The sequence below is a fragment of the Sorex araneus genome, chromosome 7, assembly GCF_027595985.1.
Source record: "Sorex araneus isolate mSorAra2 chromosome 7, mSorAra2.pri, whole genome shotgun sequence".
Classification (NCBI taxonomy): domain Eukaryota; kingdom Metazoa; phylum Chordata; class Mammalia; order Eulipotyphla; family Soricidae; genus Sorex; species Sorex araneus.
The window spans coordinates 27,151,294-27,169,171 of NC_073308.1; the positions used below are offsets into that span (position 1 = coordinate 27,151,294).

A 17,878-nucleotide genomic window follows, 5' to 3' on the forward strand; every position below is an offset into this window, starting at 1 on the left:
TTTTTGTTCTCTAGTATTAGTAAATCATTTCTTTTGAAGAAAAATTAAAACATGTATTGTTTAGAATTTTTTAAAGTCAGTAGATGATTTATAAGACAATGTTGGTTTGAACTAAAATAGTAATAATTATTTCAGTTTCAGATGAGCAATCTCAGAATGACCACAAGTGTCAGTGTTTGCCTGCATTACTCTTCTTACGTTTTCACCAGTTTGGCCAGCTTATACTCATATTGCTGAAGAATTTCTTTAAACTTGAAGCCACTGTTAAATTGAAATGTGTCTTTCAGAACTAATTACAGGTGCTTGTATTTAATATCACTGTGTCACTGTCATCCCGTTGTTTTCGAGCGGGCACCAGTAACTCAGCTCTGAGATTTTAGCAGCCTCTCCTTACTCGTCTTTCCCAATGATTGGAGGCTTTTTCAGGGTCAGGGGAATGAGACCTAATCATTACTGTTTTTGGCATATCGAATACGCTACGGGTAGCTTGCCAGGCTCTGGTGTGCGGGAGAGATACTCTTGGTAGCTTGCTGGGCTCTCTGAGAGGTATGTATATATCTTTTACTGTATTTGGGATATAAATACACCCTGGGGAGCTTGCAAGGCTCTCCCATGCAGGCAATAGACTCTTGGTAGCTTTTCAGGTTCTCCAAGAGGGAGAACAAGGCTATTAGATATATTTAATATATGGACTCTTAATGATCCCAAAGAAAAACATAAACACAATTGAAATGAGCAGTAATTGACAGTAATGTTAGGATTATGCATTGGATCTCTTGGTAGTAAAGCTGTTGCAGTTTGACTGAAATACCTGAACCTGGTGTTCATTGGGAACATTTTTAGTATAAAGAATGGAGTTGGGATTGCTGGATAACCTTAGAGTTTAGGAGGTTACTAGACATTTATAAGGAATTTTTATTTTTTGGCTGACAAAATATTCAAAGGGCATTTAGTGAGGAGGGCCGGGGAAAGTAGTTTGTAGTGTGGTGGACAATAAAGACTAGTTTCATGTTCTGTAAGATCTCTTTTTAACATCCAATGAATATGTGTGTGGATGAAAGGGCTTCTTTATAATTAAATGGCTTTAAAATGAAATTGCAATACAAAGTACATTTTGTGAAGTTTTAATGCACAACAGATTTTTCTGAAAGTGTAATTGCAGTGTATATCAAGAGAAGATTGTGCTTTATTCCGAATTTGGCTGGTGGTAAAGTCATAGTCACTGACTCATCAGAACAGTACATTAGTCTATGGGCATTTGTGATGGTTCCTCTCATATATCAAATAGTAGTTGGTGTGTGAGGGGGCTGTATGTGGTGCTGGGGAATTGCATCGGCATACAAGACAAGCATCTTCTGGACTGTCTCTCCAGCTTCTCACTTTACTATGTGTCTTCTAGTATGATTATGTTGTATGGTGTGATTAGGTCTCAGACTCACCTGCTCAGACTGAATTTTAGTCATCGATTTCTCGAGCAGGCTCAGTAACCTCTCCATTCGTCCTTTCCTTGAGATCTTAGAAGTCTCTCTCGACTCAGTCCACCCAGTGATGTCGCACTGGAGGCTCTTTCAGGGTCAGGGGAATGGGATCCAGGTTGTTACTGGTTTTAGCATATGAATATACCATGGGAAGCTTGCAAGGCTGTCCCATGTGGGCAGGAAACTCTCAGAAGCTTGCCGGTTTCTCCCAGAGGGAGAAGTAGGCTACAAGATATCATGCAGTCGCAAAGCGGCCATGTGCTTCTGGGAGCTTGCTTTTAAGTCTCTGGATGTTGGCCGTTGATGGGATTACACACACCTGGGTTCCTCTGCTGGTACCTTCATGCGTGAGGCCCATCTGGATGTGTGGAGAAGGGCCTTGAGCATGGCTGTAGTAGCTAGGTTTTTGTGGTCTTCAGCTGCCGGGATCTCTGCTCGGGGTGGGGAGGGAAGCTGGAGCCCATCCCCTCTTAGGGGCCCCGGGGAAGACAGCCAGGCGTGCGGGCCAGAGACTCTCAGAATTTTAGTCATAATTTCTAAAATTTCTCCATTCTATTAAGATAGGTTTTTTAAAAAAATTATTTTTTGTTAACTGGTGCCCGCTCGAGCAAATCAATGAGCAATGGGATGACAGTGACAGTGATTATTGAATCACCATGAAATAGTTACAGCTTTCATGTTTGAGTTTCAATCATGCAATGATCAAACACCCATCCCTCCACCAGTGCACGTTCTCCACCACCAGTGTCCTCAGGACACCCCCCTTTTCAGCCCTCCATGGCAAACAGTTTCCCCCATACCTTCTACTTTTGGGGATTATGGTCTGCAATACAAATACTGAGAGGTATGTTTGGCCTGGGAAGCAGAGGCAGGGAGGGCTCCGGGTTCGAGGGCACAGGCGCGAGGAGGGCAGTCAGGGTCCTTGACTAACCTGGGATCAAAGAGCAAGGCCACGGCGCACAGGGGAGCGTGGAGCAGGGGAGCGTGGAGCAGCGGCCCGGGAACAAAGGCGCGGAGGGCTCTGGGTTCGAGGGTGCAGGCACGGCTAGGACAGCCAGGGTCCTTGACTAACCTGGGATCAGAGAGCAAAGCTGAGGCCCTGGAGAATGGCGCACGGGGGGACGCAGGGTCGCGGCCTGGGAAGCAGAGGCAGGGAGGGCTCCGGGTTCGAGGGCATGGGTGCAGGCAGGTTCGGCAGCAGCCGGGTTCTTGACTAACCCGGGATCGAAGAGCAAAGCCGTGGCTCTGGAGAATGGCTCACTCGGTTGCACGCACGGGGCTGCAGCCCGGGAGCAGAGGCAGGGAGGGCTCTGAGTTCGAGGGCGCAGGCGCGGGGAGGGCAGCCGGGGTCCTTCACCAACCTGGGATCAAAGAGCAAAGCCATGAACAATTGAGTGGGGTGGCAGCCTGGGAGCAGAGGCGGGGGAAGGTTCCGGGTTCGAGGGTGAGGGCATGGGTGCGGCGAGGGCAGCTGGGGTTCTTGACTAACCTGGGATCAAAGAGCAAAGCTGTGCACACAGGAGCGGGAGGGCGGCCCGGGAGCACAGGCGGGGAGGGCTCCAGGTTCGAGGGCTCGGGCCTGAGGAAATGTTTGTGTTCTGATGATGCACATTAATGGTCTGGCTTTGTTCTGAATTAATTTCTGAGCTTTCTGTTGTCTTCATGGGTCTTTTGACCTGCTTAAATATCAGTTTTATGCACCGTTTTGATCATTGTAACTTTGAAAAAGATTTGGAATCCAGAGAGAGCCTTCCTGCTTGGTTCTTTTTCAGTATTGACGTGTCTAGTTGTTGGAGACCCTCTGAGTTTCCATTTTTGCGAAAACTGTGACTGAGGGATGGGATGAAGTATATATAGAAAAACAATTATGTTATATAAAACTTAACTATATCTAATTAATGTTTATAAGATATTGACACGTAGTTTATATATATATGTTTTAGAAATTCAGTTATTTTTGGCAGGCATAGACTCGGTTATAACAAAGCCTCCCAATTCTGTTACATTTTGATTTTGTTTCTGAAATCTTTTGTTTTTCAAACTCAGCTGATTTGCTCAGTTTTGGTTTCCTTTTCAACATAGGGTTTTAATTAAAAAAAATTTTTTTAATCTCAACAACTTAGTGAAATTGAACTAAAAAAAGAGAATTCTAAATAACACTCATTGGAATAGTTGCTGCTGTTGCTTCCTTTTTTTTTTTTTTTTTAAATTGATTAGTGCTTGCGAGGGTCTAATTGAAATTTTGTTTTGGGATCCTGGAAGTAGGCTGAGTGACTTTGAAGTGCTCACTCCACATGTGCCAGACCTAAGTTCAAACCTCTGTGCAGTTGCAAGTGCTGAGATGATCTGGATAAGTTCTACTGTGATCCCTAGCAAGGAAAAAAACTAATTATAGAACATATTTGACTTGCAAAAATACTTGATTTTTGCTGCCATTAGTACTGTAGTTAGGAAAGTAGATTATAAAGTTCTAGAATTTGTGTGTGTGTCTGTTTATGTGTGTCTCCTGTGTCTTTTTCATTAAAAGTTTTAGAATTTCATTTATTTCCATATAAATGGCATTTCTCCAAATTAATTACATTTTATAATGATACTTGTAATTTAGTTTTTGTTATACACTATGAAAAAGTGTTGTTTCCTTCTTGTTTAAGCAGCAAGTAGCATTTGTTTATCTCCTAGTATCTCAAGAATTTAGATGATCTCATTTGCTAAATTAAATAAGAATTATAAACAGCACACATTGTTCTTTTGTGTTGTTATGCTCTACAGCTATGATTTTAACACTTTGGTATCTCCCACCCCATTTGAGTTCAGTTTTTTCTAGAATGCCTCAAGTCTTAGTGGAATTGTAATGCTTCTCACTTTCCAAGAGAAAGCAGCTTTTCCTCTCCACTTACCATAACTTGTCAGCTCTTCAGTTGTTTTTGTGCTGATACCTTTCTTTCCTATCTGGGTAGTATTTTTCTCCCTGCTCCTAATATTAAAAAAAAAATAAAATGGGGTGTAAAGTACAGAGATTAAGTCATTTACCTTTCATATGGCTGACTGTGATTCAATCCCCAGCATCATATATGGTTCCCCAAACACTGCCAGGAGTTACCCCCGGGCACAGAATCCGAAGTAAGTTCTGAGCATTTTCATTGTAGCCCAAAAAACCAACCAAATAAAAATATTTAAAAATGGAAATGTGTGTATTATTAAATCTGTATGATAGCAAAATTATTTCTGTTATTTCTTATATGCCAGATACACCATTGTGTAATCTTTGAAATGCTACTTTATCCATGTTTCTTCATAGACCAACTGGTGGTTGGTTTTTAAGATTTTGGTATCTTGTATGGAATAATTTGTACAATTTTTTTCCCAGAATAATAGCAAATCAAACTAGAATATTTTTTTTCTTTTTGGTTTTTGGGTCACACCTGGTGATGCACAGGGATTACTCCTGGCTCTGCACTCAGGAGTTACTCCTCACGGTGCTCAGGGGACTGACCATATGGGATGCTGGGAATCGATCCCGGGTCGGCTGCATGCAAGGCAAACCCAGGCCCTACCCACGGGTACTAGAGCTCCAGCCCTAGAATGTATTTTTTAAAAAATATTATATTGACTAGAAAGTTCCTGAAATTATCGTAAGTTCACAGCATGATTGATGAAAGATATCTCCAGTTTTCTTTCAAGGAACTTAGTCAATTATTCCGTCAAGTGAATAGTTCAATGTGTAAATATATAAATAATGTATGTAGATATATGTATATGTGTGCACATGCGCATATACTTTTGTTTAATTGAATCACCATGTGAAAAGTTACAAAGCTTTCAGGCTTAAGTCTCAGTCACACAATGATCAAACACCCATTCCTTCATCAGTGCACAAGTTCCACCACCAAGAACCCCAGTATACATCCCATCTCTCCCCCTCCTCCCCCCCCCCCCCCGCTTCTGTGGCTGCTGATTTTCACTTTACTTTCTCTTTAATTACATTCAATATTTCAACGGAAAACTCACTATTATTATTTGGAATTTTCCCCAACAATCAGACCTGCCGAAAAGGCATCATTTGATAATTCATTTTCCATTGCTGAGCATGTGAGAGCATATGAGGTCGTTTTGGATTTCTGGTATTTTAGTAATTGAGTCCAGAGAAATTTCTGCCAGAAATCGCATCATTGCAAGCTCATAAGCTCGTACCTCTGTATAGTGGACCTTATAAGATGGTGGTTGGCACATCGCCGCCTGGGAAAGGAAAGGCCGAGAGAGAAAAACCGTTCCCGTTCCGGGGCGGCATGGGGCCATAGCTTAGTTCAGTCTAGAGGCATTTCTGCAAGAAGCCGCTGAGTGCCGAAAGTAGTTAGTTGGCCTCCGGGATCATGGGTGTTCAGGAATGGAAGCGCATATACTTTTAAAGTTCTATTTTTGTGAAGTCATTGAGCGGTAGCACAGTGGGTAGGGCGTTTGCCTTTCATGTGGCCAACTGGGTTTGATTTCTCCATCCCTCTTGGAGAGCCTTGCAAGCTACCGAGAGTATCCCGCCCCCACAGCAGAGCCTGGCAAGCTACTCGTGGCACATTCGATATGCCAAAAACAGTAACAACAAGTCTCACAATGGAGACATTACTGGTGCCTGCTTGAACAAATCGATGAACAGTGGGACGACAGTGGTAATAGTCACAATAATTTATTACGTTTAATATCCCACACCTTGCTGGAGTGATAAAACTCCAGTGATAAAGCACAGCGGCTAGGGTGTTCGCCTTGCCCGTAGCTGACCCAGGTTGGATTTCTTCACCCCTCTCGGAGAGCCTGGCAAGCTACCGAGAGTATCCCGCCCGCACAGCAGAGCCTGGCAAGCTTCCTGAAGTGTATTTGATGCCAAAAATAGTACAAGTCTCACAATGGAGATGTTACTGATGCTCGCTTGAGCAAATCAATGAGCAGCGGGATGACTGATACAGTGGTTGGTTGCCTTCTACTTTACACCCCATCAGATGTAGTGTGCTACTCTTGGTATATCAGTGGCATTGAGTATGAGGTGTTGCGCAGTCGAGTGTGTGCTTATTCTTGTTTCTGCCTGTATTTACAATTTCCAAAGTTAGGCAAAGTTCTGCTTAACAGGGTGACCCTGACAACCCAAATTGTCATTAAATTCAAGAAAACATAAAAGACAAAATTATATAAATTGTTTTTGATTACAACTAGCAATTTTTGTTCAACTTAAACAAAATAGTATGGGGACACATCGGTGAGAGAAGAGATTGTAATGGGTCACATAATCGAGAGAAATTAGAGGTACAATAGGTGTCATTGATCGTTACAGCTCCGTGTTATGAGGAGTGTTGCATTCCACTTACTTTCTTTTTTACTAACTTCATTCTATCCTGCAGAGGGCTTTTGCTCTTGAATCCTGTGACGTATTTATCTGTAATTTACCTCCTTACAACTGTGTTACTAGAGTGTAAGTAGTTCCAGCTTATAAAGCAAATACCAGAGAAGTGCTCTTGCTTGATCTAATGCAGAACATATGCCTTCTCGTCGCTAGTTACCGAGGGCTGGATTTATTTTCTAAAAGGAATGGTTTGAAGTAGGAGAGAAAAACCTAGTAGACTGCTGATGGGTGGCACAGTGCCCATTTTAAGTTTTGAGTTTACTCAAAAATGGGCAAAAATACTTGTTACAATTTGTAGTGAAGACTGTAGACAGATGTCAGCATAAGTGTTGCATTTACCATTCATTTTGTTTTTTCTTCTCTGTACTTAAACCTAAAAGTCAATATTTACGTATCATTTATCAGTATTGTAACTAAAGTTCACTTACTATTTTATCACATAATGTCTGCTTGTTTCCTGTTTATGCAGTAACCTGGGATAAATAGCTAAAATTTCCATAATTTCTATTGAATGATTATTCTTTGGTTTGTTTAGTATGACTTTTTTTTTGTCTGTTTACGGTGTTCTTAGTGTTTGATTTACTTAGTAGACATAAGTAATTCCTAGAGCAATATGAACATAAATAAGCTTGACAAATTTTTGCAAACTTCACACTACCATGAATACAATATCCTAAATGAGTCATCTTCAGATACACTAATACATAGTTAAATCCGTAAGAGTGCAAATATTGGAAAAAGATTATTTTGTGTTCCTTTGCTTTTTACAATTTTGTTAATTTTTTGCTTTTGTTTCTTATAAAATTAGTTTTTAAATTCTAACTGAATCTTGGAATATCACTATTGAAAATAAAATGTATTTTTTGTTGATACTAATTTTAGTATTAATTTTTTACATATAACAATATGTAAAAAATGTGGGCCAGCCTACATTTAAAATTACTTTTCCCTAATACTGCATAGGTTCCCAGAGCACCTCCAGGAATGATCCCTGAGCACTGCCAGATGTGGCCCAGCCCAAAAATGTTTTCTTAAATTTGTAAAAATACTACATTTAAGAGATACAAAAAAAATTAAATTTGTAAAAATGCTACATTTAAGAGATACAATTAAAATTAACATTATTAAGCACCATTTCATGATTTTTTTCTGTATTTCTAAATTGGTAAATTAGTGTAACTTCCCTGATACCTTCAAATTTCCTTTATTTTGAATGCAGCTAAAGTTTCCTTGAATTACTAGTTGTTTAGAAATTTTTATTTGTAGCTTCTGTCAAGAAAAATGCTTTTATAAAATCTAGTGTATATGATCAAAATTGCTGCATTAAAGACATCTTTTGAAGCGTTAGGGTAGTTGGAGTCTTTTAGACTATTTTTGAGTACGGAACTATTTTTTAGTATATAATTGATATACATCAACATTTACTGTATTTCCTTGTATATGTTATGCATTTAGTGATTAGTTGAAATGTTACTCATATTTTAAGATATATTAAATTACCCTTAAATGCAACAGACCTCATCTTCAGAAATGTTTCTTTTCCTTGAGTGTTTTAAAAGTACTGAATACTAAACTTAAAATGTGTGTTTCTGGGCTGGAGCGATAGCACAACGGGTAGGGCGTTTGCCTTGCACGCGGCCGACCCGGGTTCTAATCCCAGCATCCCATATGGTCCCCTGAGCACCGCCAGGGGTAATAGGGGTAATTCCTGAGTGCAGAGCCAGGAGTAACCCCTGTGCATTGCCGGGTGTGACCCAAACCCCCCCCCCCAAAAAAAAAATGTGTGTTTCTGATTTTGCTATCAGATCTAGGACTTCACATAAATGAGACATGCACTGTAGCAGTGACCTGTAGATCTGGCCCATGTTAGAGAGTTTTAGTCTGAGAGATGCTCCCAGCTTTGCGCTGTGTCTCAGGGCAACTTGCGGGGTTTTTACTGGGGCTACACTTGATGGTGCTTCTGCTTTTGTTTTGGTGCTGAGAGTTGAGTTCGGTGCCTTAGGCACACCAGCTATGTGCTTCAGCTCTTGACTTCTTTCTTTTGGGCATTGGTAAGCTCTTTGGTTTTTTGTTTGTTCGCTTTCAATAATGCACTTCGAAATACTATTTAGTGCCTCTTTTTAATAGGTTATTACTAATTTTAAGACTTTCAGGGGAGAAAGGATGACTTGATTTTTAAATGTTTACTACATTACTGAAAGTATTTAAATTATCAGCAGTTTAAGAAATCATTGAATACCTGAAAATACTACATGCTTTTAGTAACTCCTTTGTGGCAAAATGTGAATTTATTTTTCACTAAAGATTGCCATTATGACCTCATCATAGTGTAGAAGATAGCACTGTAGCACTTTGTCCCGTTGTTCATCAATTTGCTCGAGCAGGGACCAGTGATGTTTCCATTGTGAGCCTTGTTACTGTCTTTGGCATATCGAATACGACACGGGTAGCTTACCAGTCTCTGCTGTGCGGGCGGAATACTCTTGGTAACTTGCCGGGCTCTCCGAGAGAGACTGAGGAATCAAACCTGGGTTGGCCACGTGCAAGGCAAATGCCCTATCCGTTGTGCTGTCAGAGAGGTTTATTTATTTTAATGGTTAGGATTCACAGAACATTAAGTAGTTGACTGATGGAGAGACATATGGACTTTGTGTGCAGAAAGTGAATGGAAATGTGTAGGTTCAATGTTAGTAATTTTCTTCACACAAGTGTGCTTTCTTTTAAAGGAGGGTGCATCAGCTCGCAAGACTCAGACTCCTGCAGCACAACCAGTACCAAGACCAGGTAAAAGGAAAAAACTTCGTGTCTTTTTCACCCTCTCTTCCCCCTTCGGAAAGATCATCACAGTGAGGGTTTCCTGACAGGTTTAATACTTTAAAGGAATTAAATTTTTATGTAAAATGCATTGGGGGAATTTTCTTCAGGTTGTCATTAATGCTCAAGCAAGTATTAAAATTGTACTAATATACAGAAAAATACTACTTAAGTTTGGGTGAGCATCATTAATAAATTCTTTTGTTCTTCGTCAAGTAACAGTTAAAGTGTAAAGCATGTTGAATATTCTCGGTTACATAGTACAGGAGGTAAAGTATTTTCTTTGCTTGTGGCCATTCTGACTGCCACCCTGGTTGAATCCTTGGCATTACATAGGTTCCTCTTAGCACCACCTGGATTGTACCCTAAGTACAGAACTAGGAGTAAGCCCTGAGCACTGCCAGGTGTGTTCCAAAATAAAACAATAAAGCGTGCTGGATTATTTTCTTGCACTGCTTTTAAACAGATCAGCTAGATTTTGTAATATTGCTTACCATAATACTATTTCCCCCAATGTGATGCAAAGATCATTGATAAAATAGGTTATATGGGGGCTGGAGAGATTAAACAGGGATTGACTCACTATGTTTGCTCCCTTCCCTGCCGCTGCACCCATCCGCTTATCCCCCTTTATTCCCACTACCACATACAGACCCAGTTAACTGATGTGAGTGGTTCCTGTCACTCTGTGCTCAGGGATCCCTCTGTTGGTTTTGGGGGGGACCTCACAGGGTTTCAGGGGATCGAACCCAGGTGAGATACATGCAAGGCAAAACAGTCCCCCCCCCTCCCGTACTATCCCTCTAGCTCCTGATTTCACTTTTAGCTTCAACATAATTCTAGCATTTGTTCAACTATAACGTGTCTCTTTTTTTGTTTTTTTAAAAACCCCATCACTTTTAGCATTGGAAAGGCACAGGTGATAATTGAACAGAATGGTCTTTTAAATTTGGCAGTATCAGTGTGGGTATCTTTTCATTGATAGACTTTAAGACTTGCATGCTGGCTATTCCTATAGTTATGCAGGTTATAAGTATGAAATATTTCTGGAAGCATGTTAAACTGTAATATTAAGATTATATCAGAGGTTTTGAAGGCAAATTCACTATATCCTGTATCCATATCTAGGGCCGTGAGATGACTAAGTACTTGCTTTTTTGTTTCAACTGACAGTAGGTTGGTTTCAAGTCTTTGTCCTGTTTTGAGGCGTGAACTATCATCTCTGTGAAGCATAGAGCACGTTGGATACACTATTTTAGGTGATAGCACTATGGGACTATTTAAGTAGACACAACAACCATTATGAGAGTATAAAGAACAATTAAATCCAGTAAGTACTTTTTGAATGCTATCTGTGTACTCTGTGCCAGAAATTTGGAGAGGCTAGGAGTCTCAAGAAGGAAGTAGAAAGTGAAGGAGGAGGGTGCAAAATGGGTTGGACTCAAAGAATGCAGCCTGGGAAATAGGGGGGCTGTGGAGGCCACTAAGCACAGAGGGTTATTTGTTTCCTTTGAAGGGAGCGGGAGGCTGTGGGCATGCTGGTCAAGATAATCACACGCAGGGGCCAGAAAGATGGTGCAGTGTAGTCTTTAGGGAGTTTGCCTTCTCTGTCACTGACCTGGTTTCAATCCCTGGCATCCCGTGTACTCCCTCAATACTGCTAGAGTGATTCCTGAGCACAGAGCCAAGAGTATGCCATAGCGTGGCCCCCAAACAAAAGTCACAGTGGAATTTAGTTTAGAAGTGGTTTGAAAGGAAGGAATCAGCACTTACGATTTCTAACTTGATTTTCTGTTGATGGTTTGAATTGTCACCATTTCACATTTTTCTCAGAAACATTTCGCAAAAAAAGGAAAGGGGTTGGGAGGTACATTGATATTTCATAAACTGGGTCACTCAAATGTACTGAGTAAATCAGATTAAGAAAACTTGATTTCACAGCCAATTATGTGATCTTATAGAAGATCATATGTAAAGTAATGTAGACATTGTAAATTTTTTAGTTTAAGTGTTTCTAACAAGGTACAGACCCTTAAGGAGACTAATTGAAGTTAATTTAAGCTAGTGTCTTATATAAAATAACAGTTTTTTGGATGCTTTTAGCACCAGTTGGCAATAAGACCTTATTGGAATGCGTTTTAGAAGTTTGTCTTCTTCTTTGTCTTGATTATACTGCAGTTTTGTTTTGCTGCAGAAATAGAAGATGTGTTAGCTTATCAGGTAGTGTCCAATTTTGAGGGAATATTATGTTAGTATTTATCATGTGCACCTTTTTTTAAAATTGAGGGAATATGGACATTCAAAACCTATGTTACAATGGATGTCATAGGTTTATATTGTTACTTAAAAAAAATTGGGGGGTGGGAGAGGCACTCAGAGCTTGTTCAGGCTGGTGCTCAGGGGACCATATTGGTACCAGGAAGAGAACCCCACTTATCTGTGTGCCAGGCTGACATAGCTGAGAGGTGAGTGTGAAACGTTAGGTAGGAAATGGGGTTTGAGTTACTTTTTTTTTTTTTAATTGAATCACCTTGTGGAAAGTTACAAAGTTCTCAGGCTTATGTCTCAGTTATACAATGCTCAAACACCCGTCCCTTCACCAGTGCCCATATTCCACCACCAAAAAAAAAAAAACCAGTCACCTCCCACCCCCACCTGCATAACTGATAAAATTCACTTCATTTTCTCTTTACCTTGATTACATTCCATATTTCAACCCAAAACTCACTATTGTTGTTGGGGTTTCAACACAGAATTCACTATTCTTGTTGGAGTTTGTCCCCCCAAAATACGGCCCTATTGACAAGGAAACATTTAATAATTAGTTCTCCACTAATGGGAATGAAGAGTGTTTTCGTAATTAAGTACATGGAGATTTAAGTGGGAAATTTCATCATTTCCCTTCCTGGGGCAGCCTAAAGCAAAAGCTTAGTTCACAGTCTGGGGACATGGCTGCGAGCACTTGCTGGGTTCAGAAGTAATCTAGCTGGCTCTGGATCTTGGTCGTTCAGCAGCAAAGCGGCCGTGCAAACGCATGGCCACCCGGTTCGAATCTCGGCGGAGCTCGAGCCGGAGCCAGTCCCAGCCCCCTGAGTTACATTTTTTTCACTTCAATCAGGGACCCATGGATAGAGAGTATTTATTTTTTGTTTGTTTTTTAAAAATCTGTTTTTTTTTCTTTTGTTGAAGTATTTTTATCATTTGTGTCAGGTAAGTCCCTAGTGAATGTAATGTCTTAAATTCTTTACAGTTATTCCTGGTTTCTGAAGGAAATGTAACTAATTGGTAATTACATTTAAGAAGGAAAAATTTACTAAACCATAGCTTTGGACCTTAGCAATCATTCTTTTATAATTAGATTAAATCTCTTGTACATGTTCTGTTCTTCTCACTTTTCTAATGTATATTCGTGCAAGTTTCACAATTCCGGCATTAATTCTTAATTCCTATTTCATAGGTCTTTTGAAATGGGTTGGTGGTCTTGTCTGTTTGCTTACTACTCATATGAGACTGAGGGAGAATTAACCCCCAGGATATTTAAGTAGATTTCTTATTTGCTCCTCAGCCATCCGTTTACAACAGCTGCTGGTTGGACCCCTTTGTTCTATACTGTTAAATCTGTGTGCTAATGGCTTTCAAATTCATATTTAAGTTAAACATCTTACTTCAGTTACATTACATTGGCTTTCTGTTTAGAATTAGAATGTGCCATCCCTGTTTTGAAACTGATTTAAACCATTATTTTTTGATATTTTCCCCAAGATATCTTATTCCACACTGCTGCTTTTCCACAAATAAATGGTAGCACTATCAACTCTGTTCTTCAAGCTAAAAGACAAGAATGTAAACTCTCCCCCCAGAGTTACTCATTTTCACTTTAGCTTATTTCACTTACATCAGTGACTTTGTTTTTGATCCTCAAGAAGTACACACACAAGTTAAAAGGACAGTATTGTCACACATCTTGTGAATGATCATTTTCTGGCAGTTTATTATTACTGTGTTTTATTCAGTTTACCTTGGATTATAAATGGGGGGGGGGACCCAAGAAACAAAGCCTTTCATCATTAACTACACATTAGTTGAGTAGCATCATTTGCAGGCTGAGTCAGTATTAACAGCCTAGACAGAGCTTTCAGCTCTTAGGATTGTCCTCCTTTTGATCCCATATCTGAATTCATTGCTTCTCTTTTCTAGAAGATGTACCATGAAAGTAAAATCTTGTCTCTTTCTGTCTTAGAAGTTCAGATTTTCCCATGATGCTTAAACACACCCGTAACCATTTCTAGCAAAACCTATGCATGTTGATTCCCTTAGTTGTGATTTCTGGAACAGGGTCACTTCCTCATTGCCATATTTGCATATTTGTGGTTATGTGTGTGTGGAATGTTTGTTCTCTTGAAGTCTCACACTTACTTTTGCCACGGTGCCTGGGCTCACAGGAGTGGTGCTAGGTATTGAGCTCTCAGCTTCATATTTGTGAGAGAAGCACATCTCTAAGCCCCTGCATCTATATGTGTATGTGTATATATGTGTGTATATATGTGTGTGTGTATATAAATATATATATATTATCTCTCATCACATTTCCTTTTTTTTCTTAATGGTCTAATCATGTGACTTAACTACAGTAGTTTATTAACTACAGTAGTTCTTCATGTGCTTGTTATCTGCCCACATTGCTACCTCTTATCTGGGCAGTTTTTGCACTTGTTCTGTGTAAGTTTTTTTCTTTCAGCCTTCAGATCTTGATTATAGTGCCTCACCCTTTGGGAGATAGTGTTCTATCTAAAGGACAGTTTTTTGTCACTGTACATTTCTTTTATTCTTTAAGATTATGTGTTCAGGTTTGTGTTTGCTTCTTTGTTTATGGCCTGGCTGCTTTACTGAAAGTCTTTTCTTCTGAGGGGTAGGATTATTTGTTTTATAAGCAGGGTGCCTTGTATATAGGCTCTGACTAAATATTTAGGAAGGTTGTTATTATTATTATTTTTCTTTTGTTTTTGGGCCACACCTGGCTTAATCTTGAGTCAGCTCTCTGGGCCTTATGTGCAGGGGATTGAATCCAAGTTGGCCGTCACACAAGGCAAGTGGCTGACTTGCTGACGCTCTGAAAAAATACACAGGTTCAGAATTGAATTGCATCTGAAATTAAGCATAGCAATGATAAAGATTATTTTATTATTTTATTATTTATTATTTTATTTTTAGATTGTATATTGCCTTCTTTTGTATTTGTTGAAGATGGTTCAGGAGCTGGTAGTATTCGCTAGAACTGCTGGATATGTTGCTTAAAACAGTATCAACAGGTAGAAATTTGAGGACAGAAAGACTTAATTGTTTAGTCACTTCAACCTGCCAGTGTAAAGTGGGGACAGGAAAGGGACTCCTCCGGTACATTGAAAGGAATTTGTGACAGATCCAGTCCTCTTTAGACAAGCACCCAGTCAGTTTATTGAAGGGAAGAAAGGAAAGCTGTGTGGGGAAAAGACTGCCTGCGGTGGCCCTTCTTACTCCCCTTCTGTGGTGCTTGATTTAGGAGGAGGACTGGAAGAGGTCTTCTGGGAAACTCAATCCCTTTGTGTGGAATGGACTTCCATTCCTTTCCTAGCCATTTTTTGGCCAACTCTGAGCATTCCCGGTGGATTTCGGGATGGTGTGGGATCGGGGTGAATCCCTAGCCAGAAGCCACGGGGAGCGGGATTCTCTGCCTATCTGGAGATGGGAGATTTCAGGGCCTCCTTCCAGCAGCCCTTGGGTGGGGCTATTTCTGGTGGATTAGAAGAGGGGATTCCTATGCCGTGATGCTTGCTGCCTTTTTCAGCAGGGCGCCGCCTCCCTCTCCCCTTCTGTCCTAATTAATGTAGGAAATAGCAAAATGGAGAGAGCCATTAAGATCGCCCTGTTGTCCTTGGCCATCTTGTGTTCTTTCCCCATCCCCACTGTATAATTAGAGTACTTGGCTGTAGTGTTCTTGCCTTGTTCCTTACTTGGGAACTTACTTTATTTTATTTTTTTGGTTAATATTTACTAAACCTCTAAACTTTGTGTTAACTTCTTTTAAAAGTTTTTTTCTCTTGTTCCTGAGATATGAACAAATACTTCAACATGGGTACTGATGAGATACTACATTCTTGGCCTATATTGAAGATTGTTTTTTCATTCATTTCCAGTGTTTTTCTAATGTTTTTTCATCCCAGTTCCAATGATAATCTTTTTCCAAATCTCTGGAGTCTGTTGAGTTCTCACCAGCGTTTTCAAAGATGTCTTCTTTGTCATTATCTTTATTATTTTTATAGTAATTCCTGTTCTACTTAACCCGTTTCATTATTCCTTTTTCCTCCAACAAATAAATAGCAAATGTTTATTGCAGTTATATTATAATCTAGAGCAGAATTTCTAAACTTTTCCACTTGTGACTCTTTGTCACCCGAGAAATGCCAGTTGTGCTTGCTTGGGTTTATTGCCCAGGTGATTTTAAATTAATTTTGGTTGTTAGATGTTCAGAAGCTTTATTGCCAGACTTTTTTTTAAATTTTATTTTTTATTGAATCACTGTGAGATAGTTAGAAAGTTTTCATATTTGATCCACCACCAAACCCCCACATACCCCCCCTCCGCCTATGTATTTGCCAAACTTTTTATGATGGCATATGAGGTGGTGATTCATGGTTAAGAAGCTAGGCTCTGGATGATCAACTTAACCACAAGTCCTATTTCTAATGGCTTAAACTGTCTATATATTTTTCCCTTAGAAGAAAGATTAAAACACTCTAATATGTATGTGTGTGAATTTATTTTGTTTTTCTCCGTATGTGTGGTTGGAAGAAATCATACTAAACTGAACTTAAAACTAAATATATCAAGTAATATTAGTCAAAATTAGTGTTTTACTGCCTTTTTATCTCTGTACTCTGAAACCAAATTTGAATTTTAAGTTTCCTAAATTTGAAATTAGTCTTATCTGTGTTTTATTTACTCATTTATTTCAAATATAGTTTTTGGTGCCAGGGATTGAAGCCTAGGGCCTCTTTCACATGAAATTCTCTGCCACCAAGCCCCATTCCTGGCCCCAATACTTATACTTTAAAGAAAATAGATGCATTCTAGCAGGTAATAGAAGGCAATCGAATTTTCACAATATGAATAAATAGCTTTTATCTGAAAATATTTTCTTGAATTTGATTAGTGCTAACATACGATGGCATGAATATTTCTATGTAGTACAGTTAACTACATATACAAAAAAATGAAAAGTTATAGATATTGGTGTTTTATAGCATACATTCATAATTACAGTAATATGGGAAATTTTCATATAACAAACTTTTGTGTGACTCATTGCCTGTTACATTCTCTTCTATTAATAGTGAAAAAAAGTTTTTGCACAGAGGAAAAGTGAAACGTAGGCCTTTATTCTGCCAAAATTATTGCAGCGTTTAGTGTTTTCCGATGTTACGTACTCATTCAATTTTTGCATTTATTACTGTGAGTAGTTAAGAAAATGTTTCCTTTCCTGTTACCTAATATTTGTGATTGTAGGTGTAGATAGTACTTAGTTACTAGCAGTTTTTTGTTTTTACTTCAGTTTTCTTTGGGGCCTTTCAGGAGTTCTTGGCAGTTGAACTTGTGGTTCCTTTCTCAGGCCTGATGATGTGGTGCTGTTTGGGCTCTGGTTAGGAGATAGGAGTTATGTGGGTCAGACCTGGTGGTGCTCAGTGGCCCAAGGTCTATAGCTCTATGTTCAGGTTATTGTGTATGTGATGCCAGGGTTCTAACCATTCAGCAGTGTTCAGTATAGCCTTAGCTACGGTATTAGCTGTCTGGGACTTCACCACTTATTTTATAAGTGTGTATACTTGAATAATGCTAAGCGTTACCGGATTTTGAGACACTGAGAAGTAACTATTTGGGAAGACTGTAATATTCTTTAATAATATAACTAGATGTGTTTAAATAAAACTATTAGGACTTAAGTAGCTTGAAAATAAGAATATGATTTTGATGACACTCAGAATTTTCTTTTCCCTTACAGTTTCTCAAGCAAGACCTCCTCCAAATCAGAAGAAAGGTGAGATGATGCCTGATTATAAACTAATTTAGAAAAGTAAAGATGAAGAGGAGAGGGGTGGAAATAGAGACACAATGAATAAGCTAGATTGAAAAACAAGGGCTCTTATTTATACATCCCTAACATAGG

General features: G+C 39.4%; 1 protein-coding gene across 1 annotated transcript in view; it reads left to right on the forward strand.

The window, feature by feature from the left end:
• The window catches only part of CDC73 (cell division cycle 73), a 96,320-nt gene that overhangs the window by 65,365 nt on the left and 13,077 nt on the right, over window positions 1-17,878 (forward strand). The window contains exons 11-12 of the mRNA XM_055144348.1: window positions 9,591-9,648; window positions 17,714-17,749. Coding sequence (XP_055000323.1) covers window positions 9,591-9,648; window positions 17,714-17,749 — 94 coding nt within the window. The remainder of the gene's footprint in view (window positions 1-9,590; window positions 9,649-17,713; window positions 17,750-17,878) is intronic.